The sequence below is a fragment of the Pyxicephalus adspersus genome, chromosome 5 (genome assembly GCF_032062135.1).
Source record: "Pyxicephalus adspersus chromosome 5, UCB_Pads_2.0, whole genome shotgun sequence".
Classification (NCBI taxonomy): Eukaryota; Metazoa; Chordata; class Amphibia; order Anura; family Pyxicephalidae; genus Pyxicephalus; species Pyxicephalus adspersus.
In genome coordinates, this window is record NC_092862.1 from 124,277,506 (window position 1) to 124,294,736 (window position 17,231).

General features: G+C 36.2%; 1 protein-coding gene across 1 annotated transcript in view; it reads right to left on the reverse strand.

Moving 5' to 3' along the window:
• Positions 1-17,231, reverse strand: part of ADARB2 (adenosine deaminase RNA specific B2 (inactive)) — a 339,858-nt gene that overhangs the window by 15,405 nt on the left and 307,222 nt on the right. The window contains exon 9 of the mRNA XM_072412630.1: positions 7,645-7,826. Within this exon, the coding sequence (XP_072268731.1) occupies positions 7,645-7,826 (182 nt within the window). The remainder of the gene's footprint in view (positions 1-7,644; positions 7,827-17,231) is intronic.

Consider the following 17,231-nt stretch of genomic DNA (forward strand, 5'->3'; position numbering starts at 1 on the left):
ACATCATGATTCTGTAGCAAATATGGATTTTATGGCTGCACTGCAAGATAGAGCTCATGGTGAAATATCCTCACAATTAATTGCTATAATAGTGTCTCAGGTTAAATAACTTGTAAAATTAGATGACAATTTACTTTTACATTTAATATAATTGGACATCCAAGCTGTCTATTGTGTAGGTTCATATAGGTTACTGCTATTGGCAAATATTGAGTCCATCCTGATAGTACGTCAATAGACTTTCTTAGTTTCTACATTGCTGGAAACAGCTTTTATTATTGAGCTTGAGATATATATATCTTGTGACCTTATATGTGTCACAGTACTCAAGGGGCCATTGGCCATTGATGCTGAGATTAAAGCTCAGGAACTTTCTATAATCTTCTTTCAAACATTGGATCCCATGGGATATGACACAATATGAGTGTGATTGGTTCTGTGTGATTATCTTCCTGTGTATTGAGTGCAAACAATTGAAACAGCTGTGTTGTAATCACTACAACTGGGCTGGGTTGGATATTCTTTGAATTACTTCTGATAAGGCAGAGATCACATTCATCTCCTAATCAATAGAGAGATTTGGGATCATATATCAATTAACTAATGATACTGGGGGCTGATCAATCACCATTTAATGACCAGGTTTGCCAAATATTAACCACTGTTATGATAGCCATGCATACATATGACTGCACAACTGCTATACAATCTCAAGGCATGTAGACTCACACTTCACAGGTGCACAACCTGCACACTGCCCAAGCTATCCCCTTACCTAGAGTTTCCAACCATCTTTACTCTAGATCTGGCTTTTGTCAACATTTTACCCCTGAAGAACCCTTATAATAACGTTGAGGTGTCAGGGAACTCCCAATATATTCAGTCATTGGTAAAAAATGCTATTTGCATTGGTTGCCTGTGGAAAAAAATCACCCTTTACAGTAGTGGACAGAATACCACCTTTACTAACAACTAAAAGGTCCTTGGTTTCATGCAGCTGGCTGTGCTAAATGGTGATGAGTCCAGAACAATGCAGGCAGCCTCTCATGTGATATCAATCAGCCACAGATCAAAGAATGCCCAGCAACTTCTAGAGGAACTGTAGAGTTCCATGGAATTGTGTTTGAAAATGGCTGCTCAAGCTTGTATGCTTGCAAGGGTATGGTCCCCTTTGTATTGGTTTTGGACTTTGTTGTAATGGTTCTACCTAGGAAACGAACAGCATTGTCAATAATCCATTCATTTTTTTTTTTTATCCAATTTTTGGTAAATTGCAAAGGTAGTAAATGATGTGAAAACTTCAGTTTACTATGCTGTCTGCTTGCTTTAGTTTAGATAAAACCATGCTTACAAATTACAAATATTGATGTTTTTTATACATTAGATTTTACAAAACACCCCCTCCATACACTGTCCATTATCTGTAAGGTAGTTATCACAGCACAGGCAGATTAAAGATGGGTAACACTGGTAAAAAATGTCCACAGGGAGAGAGAGCAAGGCAGCAATTCCTAAACCGTGCTATGCAGATGACTGCATATGAAGAGTTTATGCAGGTTTTAATCTCATCTCTGGAGTTTGCTAATTATAAGGAAAGCACAGCAAGTGACACGTTATTGGGCTTGTTATGATAGCAGCTTTTCTTTATTTAACAGCCATGTTAGTGGCAAAATCAAGTGGCACTACTCTCCATTATGAAATCAAATAATGTGGATGAGACTAGAGATGATAATGAAGGACACCAAGCTAATGGGATATTTATCTGTTTTTTTACACATGTTGAAAAGAAGATTTGCTTTTAAAGGACATAGCAAACTAAATGAAAAAGCATAATGGGTAAATATTTGATATGAAAATATTGTAATCAGGTGTTGAAATGGAATAGAAATAAGAAGAAAAGCCTTGGCCACTCAACAAATCTCAAGATGCAACCTGGGCAATCCAGTCTTTAGAAGCTTGGCCATGTGCATGTGTAAGAGCAAAACTATGTTGTCTAGTTTTCCCCTTCCGATTTTTTTAAGAACTTTATGTGAAGTAAAGCAAACTAAAACTGAATCATTAAAATAAACTTACCTGCCTGATTGCATTTTCATATTATACTCATCAGTCCTTCGTCATGTTCACCTGGTCCTCTACCTGGTTTGGGATCTTCAGCCATCTGGTTTGGCCAGTCTGGAATGATGTAACTCCCGCTCATGTGCATAGGAGTTCAATCAATTCCAGCATCCAGGTACATGCGCAGCTCATGGTACATATGGTCAGGTAAGTTTATTTTATTGCAGAAGAGCTATCACCTGTTACTTCTGCAATAACAAATTAACCCGGTCACATTTTGTTTCTCAAATGAGTTTAGTTCTGCTTTATTTCACTGAAAGCAGTTAGACACATACCCAACAGTGGAACTACACCAGCCTTGATTTTGGCTTGTGTTGGGAGATGTAGAATATTTTGTAAATTTCTGGCCACCAAAAGGCCTTTTTAAACTTTGGCTGTGTTTGTAGTAAAGTTGAACAATAGCCTACACACATACAGTAGCGATATAGGTCTACCTTATACAGCTTTCGGTGATGGGGTGGTAATGATGCTGCAATGTTCCAGGATTCAGAGCAGAGTTGTTATTCTCATGTGTCCACAGGACAGCAAGTGATGGGATATCTTTGGATTTGGATCTTTGGATGAAAAAGAGAATGAAAAAACAGGGTTTTAACTATTCCCTTCCCCATCCAAAACAAAATAAAAAGTTTTGCTTTTGGATATACTTAATTAAAGTACTTAAAGTTACTTTTTTATTCAAACACATGGCTGGGTGCTACACTTTTAGGTACTGAGATTAGTATATGCCATGAACATAATCTATGTAATCTAGTAAAACGGTTCTTTCCAAACCACCAGACAACTGTAAAGCAGAACGGGCAATTTCTGCCATCCATGCATCACCAGTCTGTAGCAAATGACCCAGAAAAAAAAAATATATCCATCACAATGGAAGCATAACCAGTATTGTCTTCCAGTTGGTATTCGCAGCTGGGCTTGGAAAACTGGGATGCTTACTGGACTGAGAACTGCACTGTGACAGCCCACACAATCAGCGATGTGCTCTCAGATACAGGGAGGATGTATAGCCACAGGATACAGATTAAATACAGATGCAGAGAAATCAATCAGGAATAGAGGAAGTAAATGTGAACTGAATTAACAAACACTTTGCACGCACACGAGATAAACACAATATAACAGATTAGGCAACATCTTCTCCCTGTAGACCCTGTCATGCTGAATTCTCACTGAATAAAATGATGAAAATTCCCCAAAGATATGAAATCTCACTCTTCAACAAAATACAAGAAAACAGTAAAAAAAAAATATTGTCGCACTGAGTTTCTGCATTAAACAAATTCTTTTAGTTACCAATGTGATCATTTATGTTACAGTATTCCGATCCACAAAAAAAAGCTAGGAGTAGTTGGAAACATTGGAGGTGATTAACTAAAAGACTTTTTGCTGCTCAATCCAAAGGACAATTATCACCTTGCAAGGGATAATTCACTTAGCTTAGAGAATGAGGTCATAGTTCATGTTATAAAGAATTTATAAAGGATAAATACCTAATATGCAAAGAAATTGCAAGTTTTTGTTTTCCTCCACACCATTAGATGGTTAAAGTCAGCAGAGTGTCATTTCATTTATGAATTTAAGTGCAGTATCCCTTGCAAGGGGGTAATTCACTTTGTTATGTGAACAGTCTCTTTTCCTTTATTAGCTGTAGTGTCTAGACATACCCCTGTTGGGGTTAGAGTGCTTTATTTTCTACAGCAAATACAGGAGAACTGATGAAAACTATCAATAGTCCAGCAAACTTGGAATGGATCTGGTCCAGGATTGAAAACATTTGCTAATAAATGACTTTAAAGAAATCTATTCCAGGTTTTCTGGATCACCCAGTTTCACTGATGAAAGTGTTTCCTCTACAGCCTTGGAGAGCTATAATAAATCAGGCCCATTATGCAGGACATAGTCATAAAACTAGCTGTCCCTCAAAGGAGCTCACAATCTAATGTCCCCACCATATTTTTATGTCATTAGCACAGTCTAAGGCCAATTTGGGGGGGAGCCAATTAACCTAACCGCATGTTTTTGAAAAGTGGGAGGAAACCGGAGTGTGCACCCACGTGACACGGGAAGAACCTACAAACTCCATCCATATAGTGCTCCCGCCAAAATTCAAACTTGGCACCTAGCACTTACATAGTTGTCACTGAGCCAACCATGCTGCCCCAACAGTGGCATATTTAATATGAATGAATTTGTAATTTTGGCAGTTCAGAATTCATGCAGAGTTCAGTTCTGAAGTCTGGTCTCAATGCAAAAGTTTATGTTTGGTGAATGTGTGTAATTAGCTGATGCAGAAGGGAGGCAAGTATGTTCCAGCAACTCTTGCCACCAACCAAAAATTGCCAGTTGGGTGGAATTTTTCTGCTCCTAAATTACTATTTCCCTTTTCAGTGGAGGGTTTCTACGCATAAGTAAGAACTCCACCCAACCTCTGGCGCCTTTCACAAAGTGGCCCCAACTCTCTATAATAAATCTACTATGTAGGAATGACATTCTAATGAGAATGTGTATATTACACACAGTAGCTGTTATGGTTCCTTAAAAAAACAGGTTTTTCCTTTTTACCTTGAGTCACTCTTTAAAAACCTGTGATGGAGGATCCCAGCAAAATATTACCAGCAATGGAAAGACTGGCAGTGGTATGAATAACTTAATATAGTATGAAGCCGTGGGCGAAATCAGAAGTGACGACGTGCCCAGTAATTACAGCACTCACATACCTTACTGAAAATTGCTGCAGCCTTAAAATAGAAAAGTGCTGGCAGCATGTCCAGACTAATTTATGAACTTATATCATTATATTCAGGTGCCAACCTGATGCAGAATAAAATTGGTCATAAAAATTCATAGAGGAGGAGAAACTTTGCCCCAATGATGTGTTATTATGTAGTTATATATCATCAATACATTACACAGTTCTTAGCCTAATGAGCTTACAGTCTAATGTCCCCATCATGGTCATATGTCCCTAACTTAGTCCAAAGTCAATTTGGTGGGGGAAATCAATCTTATCAGTATGGTTTTGGGATGAAACCAGATTGTACACAGGATACCTATGCAAACATTGGAAAAATAAAAAAACACAAATTTGCTTGTGTCCCAGATCTGTCTCAATGTTCTAAGGTAAAAGTGCTAGCAAATGGCCCACCAGATTGTATATCCAATATTAAAGAAAGTCTGCATCTCACATGAACAGAAGGCTATGATGTCTTTTGTTTTAAAACCTCAAATGTCATATAATATAATATATATATATAAACAATATAATATTATCAATTGGTGTTTGCTGTTTATTTCAATAAAAAATTGAGGTTTGCTTGATTTTTGGAAAAATATCTCCTGGCTAGTAGATAAATATAAGTTTGATGTATATAAGGGTAGCTTCCCTGGAGTGGTTACTCTGTGTATACGGGTTTTTATCTCCAAGCATAATGAGGTCTTCAGCAGCCACAAAATTAGGTCAAGGTAATACTGCAAGATAAGTAATTGGACAGTGAAAGAACAGCTGGATCCTGAGAGGCCATCTCTCTGTTCAATCTCCTGCAAGCGCATGTGCACTGCAGCATGTGCACATTGGCTCACAAAATTGCCCCTCCCATTCACAGCCCTGATAATCGTGGGATTACATGATACTAACATCAGGACCCTGAGTGCAATAACTGCATATAATATATACATACATATCTATATATATATATATATATATATATATATATATATATATATATATATATATATATATATTTAGGTACCATTAAGTTAAATTGGTCTTGTGATACTGGAATTTATTAATATTGCATGATACATACATTTATAAAATAAATAAATGTATAAATATGAAAACATGGACATAAAATGTTAGCATCTAATAGAAAATTCCTTTTTTCGTTATTCAGTAATTGATCTGATGTAGATGTGACTTTACTCTGGTTAATTTTGTCAGGGAAAGCTCTGGGGGGTTAATTGGTTTAAGCAGAGTAAAGATGCAGTAATTACGGCCATAATGGTTCGGAACGTTGGCTATAAATATGTGGAAATCATACTTATTTTTAACTTAACTACTGGGGAGTGTCTTGTACAATCATAGCACCCGTAATGCATGTAGGCCACGTAAGTGGCCATTTTACTGAATTGCACAAATTACTTATAATATGAGGAAATGGCTTATGTCCAGATACAAGGCAGAAAATATGGCAACATACACTATTTTCATATATATACTGTATAGAATACTAAAGGAGTCTTCCCCATATAATTTTTCATTTCATTTTAGTTGGAAGATGAGGGAGGCTATGGCTAAAACTGAACAGATACTGTAATAGGAAAAGATTTAATACAAAGATGAATTCAAGAACTATTGTATTCTGCTTTCCCACCACTTATATTGTAAGTTCTTTGAGGCAGGGTCCTCTGCTCCTCTTGTGTCATTGTGTGTGTCTGTCATTTGCAACTCCTATTTATTGTACAGCACTGCGTAATATCTTGGCGCTATATAAATACTGTTTATTATTATTAATATTAATAATAATAATAATAATAATTATTATATTTATTTATTTTATTTATTATATTTATTTATATTTATTTATTATAATATATTTATTTCTACATACAATTACTAATATTAATGAATCCGGCTTGATAACAGCCTTCTGTATTTCCCTGTCTGGAAGAATAGATGAGGAAGGAAGGACAGAGCTTTATTGCTTTGCACAGTGTTGTCTGTGAACATCCATACAGAAGGAAAAAGCAAGGAGATGACCATTAGATTTACTTTTTAGAAATGCTTAGAATGGAACCGTTTAGGCTAGAGATAAAATACAGTTTGGTAAATACAGATAGGGCTATATGAGTAAAAATACCAATTTTCACACATGTATGGTAAATACATTTATCATATTATTGGGGAGATTATTTTGTGGTTAAATACGAAACAAGTAAACGGTACATCCAACTCACAGATCATGATAAACTGACCTGTTTGGCTCTCCTAGGATGGTCACTTTCTCCTTCTGTATTTACCAATGTAAAATAATCCTCTTTGGAATCAATAAACCTGCCTACATAGCTCAAGAGTAATTAGCATATCTCAAGGACAATTTATTCTTCTGGGGCTTAGTATTTGTCATTTCATAACTATAATTGAATCCATTTTTGTCAATAGGGATTGTAAGGAATAAAATGATAGTCAATAAGCTGTAACGTCATTGTACAATTTATTATACTGTATAACAATTGCATTCTTCATGTGGTCAATGTAAAAAAATATTGATGCATCCTAATTTTCTGCATTAATTTAAAATTCACTTTGAAAATTAAAAACAGATTCAAAGGACAATACTGTTATGTATGAGACAGAGAACAATACACTAGAGGACTCAAGTGCAAACATCATTATATGTAGGTCTGCTTGAAGGCATTGTAGTTGTTTGACCTTGATTAGCTTTCATGTAGAAACTGAGGACGATTTTTGTGTTTTAAAAGACTTGAAGTGAACATGATAATTTGTCTGCACGAAAGGTATTTGCTTACCGCTGAGCAGAGGATGATTATGCCGATATGGGTCTGGCAGACTACCAATATCTTCTATTCTGTGGCTCATTACCCTGGAAAGGTGGCCCGTATGATGCAGGCTGCCGACCACAATGCTGTACATGTAGATAGGCTCGATGAAGTGACTGAGGAGAGCGCCCTGTAGCCCAAGGATATTCCATCTGTACAAAAGAGATTACACATTACTCTAGTAAGGGGAATGCAAATGACAACATTCAGTACAAGGGATAATATATCAGCAGCTGAGGAGGTAATCAATCTGTAGTTATCTGGCCTTGAGAAACAAAACATTGTTGACCTTTTATTGGAGCTCGTTTTAATAGGTATGGGGATTGCCATTGGTAACAAAGTTTTGATTATGCATTTAAAGGCTGTCATTCACAATCTTTTTTTTATTTGTACACCAGGGTGTGAAAATTGATATATAGGTGAATATTTAGATGCCCATACAGATCTGAAACATACACTCTTGCTTGTTAAAAAATAGAAAAAGGATTTATTGTTCATAGCATTGGTCATCATTGGTGCATGTTAAAGAACTACTAACCCCAAACTAGATTTCTCTACGGCTAACTCATCTAAAAGAGAAATCAGTTTGGATAGTTTTTTAACAGTTTAGGGTCATCAGGGACTAGTGTGGGCTTTACAATTAGACTTACTGAACAAAGGGTCAACATTACAATTACAATATTATCAAATATGGCCTGAACTGGACTAAAAATGTTTTAGGTAACAAAAGCTCTAAAATCCAGTGCTGGGGCTTGTTTTGAAAATAATCCCTTTGGAAAGTCTTCAGATCCTAGGCCTGGGTTGTAAAGAAGGACCTGACATTTGTTCAAGTCAAGCCCTGTCTTATTTCAGTACTAAGCCCCAATCCAATTTTCCAACTGCAAGAGATTCTACTACTCAATGAGGTTCAAGTATTTGGCAATTAAATGGCAGTATGTAATACCACATGCAGGCACAGATTCACTGGGCATAAACTTCAGTTGCACAGGGTTGCTTACTATACCACAATTCCACATTATGATATTGTTCATCAATAAACCATGGAGCACAAAGCTTTACAAATTTAGGATTACATTACTAAATATTGTTTTCCTAACAAAGGAACACACAGATAATATTCACTGTTTTAACAATATACTTAACACACTACGCTAATTACAACACACTGATAAGTAATATTTATTACGGAAGTTCCCAAGCAAATCCTTTCATGAATAATTTTGTAATTTTCCTTTTCTTTGAAAACATTTATCAGTTATATATACTTTAAATACATGACAAGCGACATATGATAAAGAAATACTTTGAAATCGATACGTTTTCATACACTAAGTAATTTTACCTCTGCTTAGTAATTTCTCCTAATGATATTATTACCATTTTATGCCATTAGTCTGTAAGCTGAACATGGGGAAAAGGGCAACTCTATCTATAGGGGTAGAAAATGGATGTAAATGGTAATGGATAGTAAGTGCTACAAGCAAATCTAATCTGTACAACTACATTATTGACCTATGAGTCCTATCATAACTATAGTGGCTCATGGGAGCATAGGCAAAAAACATTTGGGCCTAAACAATTATTTGTGATTTGTTCTGCTGCAGTAATGAACAAATACGGCAATGCACATTAACTCACATTTTAATTGGCACGCCATTGCACTCCAACGCATATGTGTTGTGACATGCTGCATTGGAAAAATGCTGCATTTGTTCTTGGTAATGTTTCTTTGTTGCTGGCCTTATTTTAAAAATAGGCGAGCCAACTTATCAATAAAATGTGTGTTTTAATGCAACATACAGGAAAGAGCAAAGTATAAATGGGCTCATAATCCTAATAGCTGTCTTCATTACATTAGTTCAAACCAATACAGTGATTGTGTCACTGATACATACAATAACAGGACAGTCCAACATTTCTTGTTTTCATGTTTTAGCTTTTCAGTCAGTTTTGTCTTATTAGAAATTAGGTTGAAAGCCATCAAATTTATTCATTTCATCCCAATAGTTGATAATCAGTTTTGTGCCAAATGAAGCCCTATTACTGCGATAATTTTATTTAATAGCCACAGAGGGTAAGCGTGATGCAAATGGACAATCTCTTTATAGAGTTAACAATATGAAACCTTTATAAAACTTTATAATATCCTACTATCTCCTCCTTTTGTTTTTAATTATTGTCGAATCCAACTTGTCCCCTCCTTGACCTCACCCCCTGCGCTCCTCCCTTTCCCCCTGTCATGCAGTACTCTCACCTATGCTCCCTTTGGTCACTCCTGCTCCAGGCCTTACTTATACACATCGCACGATTGTCACCAAAGATAAACGGATGTACTTGTCTGGAGGATAGTACATTGCGTTGCCAATTGTCCTCCACACTAGCTTCTATATAGAACAGAACAGTAACAGTGATCTGACATCTATCTGGCATCTGTACAGGGCTCTAGAAATACATTTATCTTTTGTTAGAACATCCTAGACTTGAATCACTTTAAAACTGGAACTTTTTAATCTTGCTGTTCTTTGGGAACCCAATAATTGTGATTGACTTGCCAGATTAGTGACAAATTGTGATTGTTCATGGATCAAAAAGAATTTTTATACAGGCAACTTACAATGAATACCAAGAATGGCACATGTTTCAGTATGTATAGGCTGACAGTCTTAGAAATAAAGAAGAGAAGAACATAAAATTAGGGCGAGGTAACAGTGTTAAGATTTGAGTAGGGCAGATAAGTCAGGACATGGTAATGATGTCATAATTAGCCTGATAGCATGGGGTTAAGTTAGTATTGAGTCACAGTGTTGGCAAAATATAACAGATTTGGGGGTAAAATTAGGATAAAATGACAATGTTAGAATTGGGCCTAAGGTACGGGGTAAGTTAGAATGAGAGCATTATAAAGTTAGAATGAGATAACAGTTTTAGTCTAAGTGAAAGGGGTATGATTAGGATGAGGTAGCAGCGTTAGACTTAGGACAAGGTGTTAGCATGAAGGGACAGTGTTAGATTTAGTAAAAGGGTAAATTGTGTTAGATTTAGGTTCTCTCATTTAGACTGAAGAGAAAGTAATGAGAATAGATTTAATGTTCAATGTGAAGTTAAGTTTAGGTTTGGTTAAATTAGATTTAGATTTTGGGCACAGAGTATTACTAAAAAAATCACTCGAAACAAGAATTAAATTTAGAACACATAGGGTTAGAAGTAATATTAGTGGATACTGGAACTTTGAACATGGGATCCAGGTAGCACATTCACTTTAAGCAAACTAATAATAGGTCAAGTCATAAAACTTCTGACCATCAATTTTTTGTGGCCAAGTGACTGCAAACTAATGCTGCCAGCTGTAAATGATCCACAGCCATGTAATGCGCTCAACTCTTACACATCTGCCAATGTGACATTGGCTCTGTCCATATTTTTGCTTACCTACATCAGGGGGAAACAAAGCAATATTTACTTTAACACCGGAATACATAATCACACTCTAAAAATGGGTACTTTGCAGCTAATTTCTAACATCATTGTCCGTTTCATTAATTAGCATTTCTTGATCGTTAGGGCAATTATTGTTCTCCCTCTCCGCAATGAATCTCTTTTCATGATTAATCAGGAGTCATTATATTTTCCTTTTCCCGAAGCAGTCAATTACCGCGGAGTCCTTCCCATTAATTAACAAATGTTTGAAACAGGCGCCTGGTACCTGAGCTGCAATCTGCTTAGGAAACCTGTGACACTAAGCGTTTTACACCATAAAAGGTCCCTTTAAATTTTATTCCAAAACACAAGCAATTTAGCCAGCTATATTAATTTGCCTGAGAAGCAGAGCTGTGAATTAGAAACATCTTTTAATCTCATGCTAGAAGAGGCAGCCATCTGGCTGCTGAGAATTTCTAGAGAATCTTCTTCTCTCTCTCTGCAAATACAGGTCATTAAAGTAATGTGTTCATCTACATAAAACTCAAATGGAATATAAAAGGTAATATTTATATACAAACAATTTAGTCCCACAATTTAAACAGTCATTGATTTTATGAAACATTTACTTGGGACGATCAGATTTGCATATCTCTGTAGGCAATTCCAGCAAGTAATATAATATTTGGAAAGAAGAGAATATCATTAAATATTCACCTTTTCAAAATGCTAAACGAACAATTATGGCGGCAGATGAATAGGATGTGTTGCAGTCTTGATCTATTTTCCCCTTGAATAATGGATCCTGTTTAGATTTAATCTCCTTGTATATATAAAATGGAGATGCCAGCTGTTTTTGAAAGTATTTCTAGTTATTGTAGATGTTATGTGTTACATGTATCTGTTCTTTATTTCCATAAGACCCCCCCCCCCAATAGGGGATCCCCTGCCATAGGATTCTTTGTAAAACAGCAATGGGATTTTATAAATTTTATTAGGAAAGTTTTGCATCCAGCATTTGTGTGTAAAAACCCTAAGGGCTAAGTTCACAGAAGCTTTAGTAAATATGATATTGTAATACAGGGGTCCCAAACGTTTGGGACCTCATGGTCCACTAAATCCACGGAATCTGACCATGAATGCACAGGGAGCCGTGTGTCACTTAAAGGGGAAGAAACTTCCCACAGAGGTCATGATGCCAGAACCCATCCACTCTCCCATCGCTGGCTCAACGAACAATATTGTGTCCACAGCCCTGAGCTACTGTTCCCCCAGGATGTTTAGAAAGCAGGTCTGAGCCTGCGATGGGAGAGTGGGTGGGTTGTGTCCATCCACCGACCACTGGTTGGCGACCGCTGTTGTAACATGTATTGCATTCATTATATCCTTAAAAATATCGCATTGACTATTTCCTACGGGGAACTCAAGTGCTGTATGTCCTATTTTACTAAATATTGTGGTATTTTCATAGGGATTTTTTAAAATTTTGGATAGAGTAAGGAAGGGGTAAATCACAGTTTGTTTATGGTTTTTCTTGTCTGTGGCCTATTGCGGAGATTCCCTTTCACTTTCCCTGTCGATGCATCAGAAAGTAAGTGCAAAATTTCCACTTTTTGCAGTTGTTGTCTGAACCTTATTAGATGATCTCTCCACCTGTTTTTGTTTTTTCGACAACTCTAAAATATGTTTGCCAGCCCCCATAACAGGAAGTGAAAGAATATATACAAGGAGATTAAATCAAACTATGTGGTTGTGAACCTCCCCTCTGAACATAGCCTTTCAGTTCTATCTCTAGGTTGCTAATCTCCAACATGAGTATGATATGTTCAGTTATGTTTAAATGTTGAATTTCAAATGATTTTGTAACAAATTTTGGTATAACCAAAAAACCTTGTTAGCTACCAGTTGAATGTTGCATCAAAAACTAAAACCTTATTACAAATTGTAGTCAATAAGGAAAAATTTGTGTTTATGTTAACTGGGACATCTCCACTGCCAGAATGGAGTGAGAAATAGCTCTCTCTTTTGTTCAAACACTTGATATTAAAGCGCTGTTTACAGAGACAAAATCCGTTGTCTGGCCTTCAATATAGATAAACCTTAAGTAAATATTTTCCCCCCATTTGTCAATCATAGAAATGCCACAGATGAGATGGGTGAACTCTCATAACCAGTTTCGAGAATGGGAGATAAACACACCATTTTCAGAAAGGATGGATCACATTGAGGGGTACAGCAAAAAATGATTAGATTCATGAGCTAGTTTAATGTTGTCTCCCACAGTAGCATATGGAATACAAATTATTATAATGGGAATGCTAATTTATTTCTCATAGTTTGTCAAGCCCAGTGAAATACTTTCTGCAAAACACAATATAAAGCTGAACCCTTTCTAAATTGTTTCTTTGCACACCTTTTTCTAAATGGCTTCTAGGCAGACCTTCCTTCTAATTCCAAGCAGAATTTATTCTAATTAGCTTTTAGGCAGACTTTATCCTAATTTGTTTCTAGCAGACCTCCTTCTCCTGCTAATAGGCAAAACTCCTTGTAAAACGTCTTCTAGACCAGTTTTTCTTGACCTTTTTAACATGGGACAACTCCTGTTATAATTTCTATATCCACTGCTCAGAGCTCAATAGTATGGTGGACAATGGGACAAATGTTTGCTACATTGGTGGCCAGTGGGAGGAATGTCGCCCTTACAGATAGCCAAAAAGAACACTGGTGTCAAGGAACCCCTAACAACCTCTGGAAGAACACTAGATTTCCACTGAACCCTGAATGAGAAACACGGATTTAGAAAGACCTTCCTCGATATCGTTTCTAGGCAGGTAGATTTTAGACTGATCTTCTAAACTGCCTTATGCTGGAGGAGCCTCAGGATTTTGTCTGCTAGCTTGCTTCTATCACGCTTTTTCAGGCATTACTATCCCCTACCCACAATATCTTTACAATATGTGAATTCAAGGATGAAAGATTGTTCATTTATAAATGTATACCTAAAATGTTTTGGGATTATAAACCAGTGTTATAAATAATTGTCAAATTAATGTAACTGATCCATGCTATGTGGAAGTCTTCTCCTAGCGATACAAAGCCTAAATCTTATTTTTTGTTCTTTGTGCTAAACGTTGTAGGTCTTTATGAACACTAGAGAAAGAAAAACTGAAGGTGCTATCCAAAGCAACTGACTGCATTCCAGTGCACATCTATCTAATGTAGGTTAGAAAAGGAATCGAAGCATAAAGTGTTCAATTAGTATAGCGCATTCTCTGATTAATTAAAAACATTACTTTATATATACATTGGGTTAGAATGGGTTTACCTAATCACCATCGCATAATATCCAATAAGCAAATATCTACACAATGATATTCTATTTTGATCTGTTAATGACCATTTGTACAAACATGAACCAACGCCTATAGCTATTGAAGTATAAGGTAAAAGTATAACTAAACAGATAAACCTGAATGTGTAGTATTTAGTAGCAGGGCAGTTTAATTGCTTAGTTAAGATAACACAGCTGTTAAGAACTGAGCTGGCTCAGCATTAAATGGTTTGCTGTTCATCTCAGCCAGGGAAGTTAATCATGCAGAAAGATGTACTATTCAGACCATGGTTGGCTGTCCATATCATGATTACATTGGGTAAAATAAAACAGGGATTAGTCTTTCCAAGGTTCATATGTAATGGCAAAGTAGATTACATAATATACTTCAGTGATAAGCCTTGCATATTCAACTGTAAGCCATGTGCAGAAAACGAAATGTGTCCAAACTTTAGATGAGAAACATACAAAGGGAAAGGGGTTAAACACTCACTAACTGAGTCTCCTGGCTATGTCTACATAGGCAGAGTTTTCATATAGAAGAATGATAAAGCTGACATTTACGTGTTCTTTAAACAGCTGCCAAGCACTATAGCTATGTAATATTATACTCCTCAGGGCTTCACCAAAATCTAGTAGAAATAACCTTCACCAAGTAAATGACAGCTAAAAATTTGATTGTTAGCCATACATCTTATATATGATTTGGAGTTAACTCTTATAGTCTACTAAAGCTTAATATTCAGCGGTAAAGGACCAGACAGCTGGAGGGAAAGATAGTTTAGGTCAGGGTTCTGCATTGCTAGATTCATTATTAATATTTAGATATTAGCTTGAATTACACTAAATTTAAAGAATATAAATTAAATGAAAATTTATTAAGTATTTACTTATTTACTTAAGTACTGTCTTACAGAGAACAACATTAGCAACCCGTTGAGTGTACAAAAATGATCTGAAGTAGAACTACTGCTAAATCCAACATTGGGATATCATAGAACAGCTGCCATCAGCAGTTTTTGTAGCGTTTAACTAGTGTACATGCTGACAAATGAGAAGGGTTTGAAGGGCAGTAATCATTGAGACACTCATATGTCTTCAGTAAATCATGTTTGAAGGTGTCATCTAGCTAAGATAAATGGGAGACCTGGTATGGCTGTAACCTGTCATCTGTAATCAGTTGAGTACATGTTATTTTTCATTCTTTTTAATTGTGTGTGCATGTGTATTGCTTCACTGGTGATATGTCAAGTCACTTGAATACATGCAATTTTCTTCCTTGCAAATAAACTCATAAAGATGAAGAGTTCATGGAGAGTTCTTTAAGATCTGATCATTACATTTTGAAATCAGGTGCCCTAGCATTACAGGGCCGGATAAGCCTGGAATCACAAGGGAATTTTTACTATAGTGATCATCACCCATGATTGCTCCATGGATAATTGAATTTACTAGCAATTGTTACACATAGGAAGAAATAGAGAGTAAAATGTAGTAATAATCATTAACTAATAGTAGCACAATGCTCCAAAATTGTAGGATTCAATACTTAACTAACGGTGCCAGTGATTAACTGTGGAACAATCATGGTCAATAATCACTATAACAAAAATCAAGCACACCCAACCTATATGTATTTTAACATTACCCTTCTAAGAAAAAATGTACGTTCAAACAAAATATTTCTATAGTATCCAGAAGCAGAGATGTTTACATCTGTAATGGTAAGTTAGGCTATGGTTACGCCAGCCATAGGTTTTCGCCGTGTTTGTCACTTCCACATGCCAATAAACCTCTGCTTCTGGGGAGACATGTAGCCTCTTGCTACAGCAGCGTCATACAGAAAGAATGATGGCACCAGTCAGCGGTACATTTTTATCAAAGGCCATAATTTTATTGCCAACAAAGTAATAATATTTTTTAGAGTATAATAAACCTCTTTCATATCTGTGCATCTGATCTATTAATAAATCCTGTGCAACTATTATTAAAATAATTCTAGACATTTTTGTATTTTCAATCAAGCACACCTCGTGCTCACCCTGTTCAACTGAAATATAGAGAATCAGGGACAGGGTATAAACTTGGTATGATCCCATGATTAGGATCCCATCTTGAAAATATTGTTAGCTTTTATATTGTAAAAGTGAAGAAAATGAATAAAAATTGGATTCCAGCTAGCGCTGCTACCTGTTGATGACCTATACAAAGACCACTGCTTTGGTTTAGGACCACTTTAACTAACCATTCACTTTAAAAAGAAGTATAAAAAATATCCTTTCTACTACAGGGGTTATTTGTTAAGAAGTAAACATGGAGCAAGCAAGAAAAATAGTAGAATGTGATATGATGGCAGAGCAGTACAGATCAGCTACAGGCAATGTAATAAACTACTGGCATCCATCAGGTTTTACCCAGGATGACATCGAGTGTATGGAAATCACTGGGAGGAAGAAAGTGTACCACGTTTCCTGTGTGAAATATCTGCTACGATTGTAGCTGTCTGAAGCAATCACAGAAGGCCCAACACATGCAAAGCCTGGAAGGACTTTATTCTGCAATCTTCAAGAAGTCTTACAAAATCTCACATGAACTTATGTATTAACTTAAAGGATCGCTTCTATTTCTCTGCAAATATAATCAAAAGTACCTTTTAATACTAAAGTTCAGTGAAGGATTTTGCTGTAAATGTCTGCAGACGGATAAGACATGCATTTCCAATCTCTAGAACACCAGGGTGCAGATGTCACAAAATGTCATAAAAACACCAGATGGATTTGACTGATAAAAGTGAGAAAATATCCCTTAA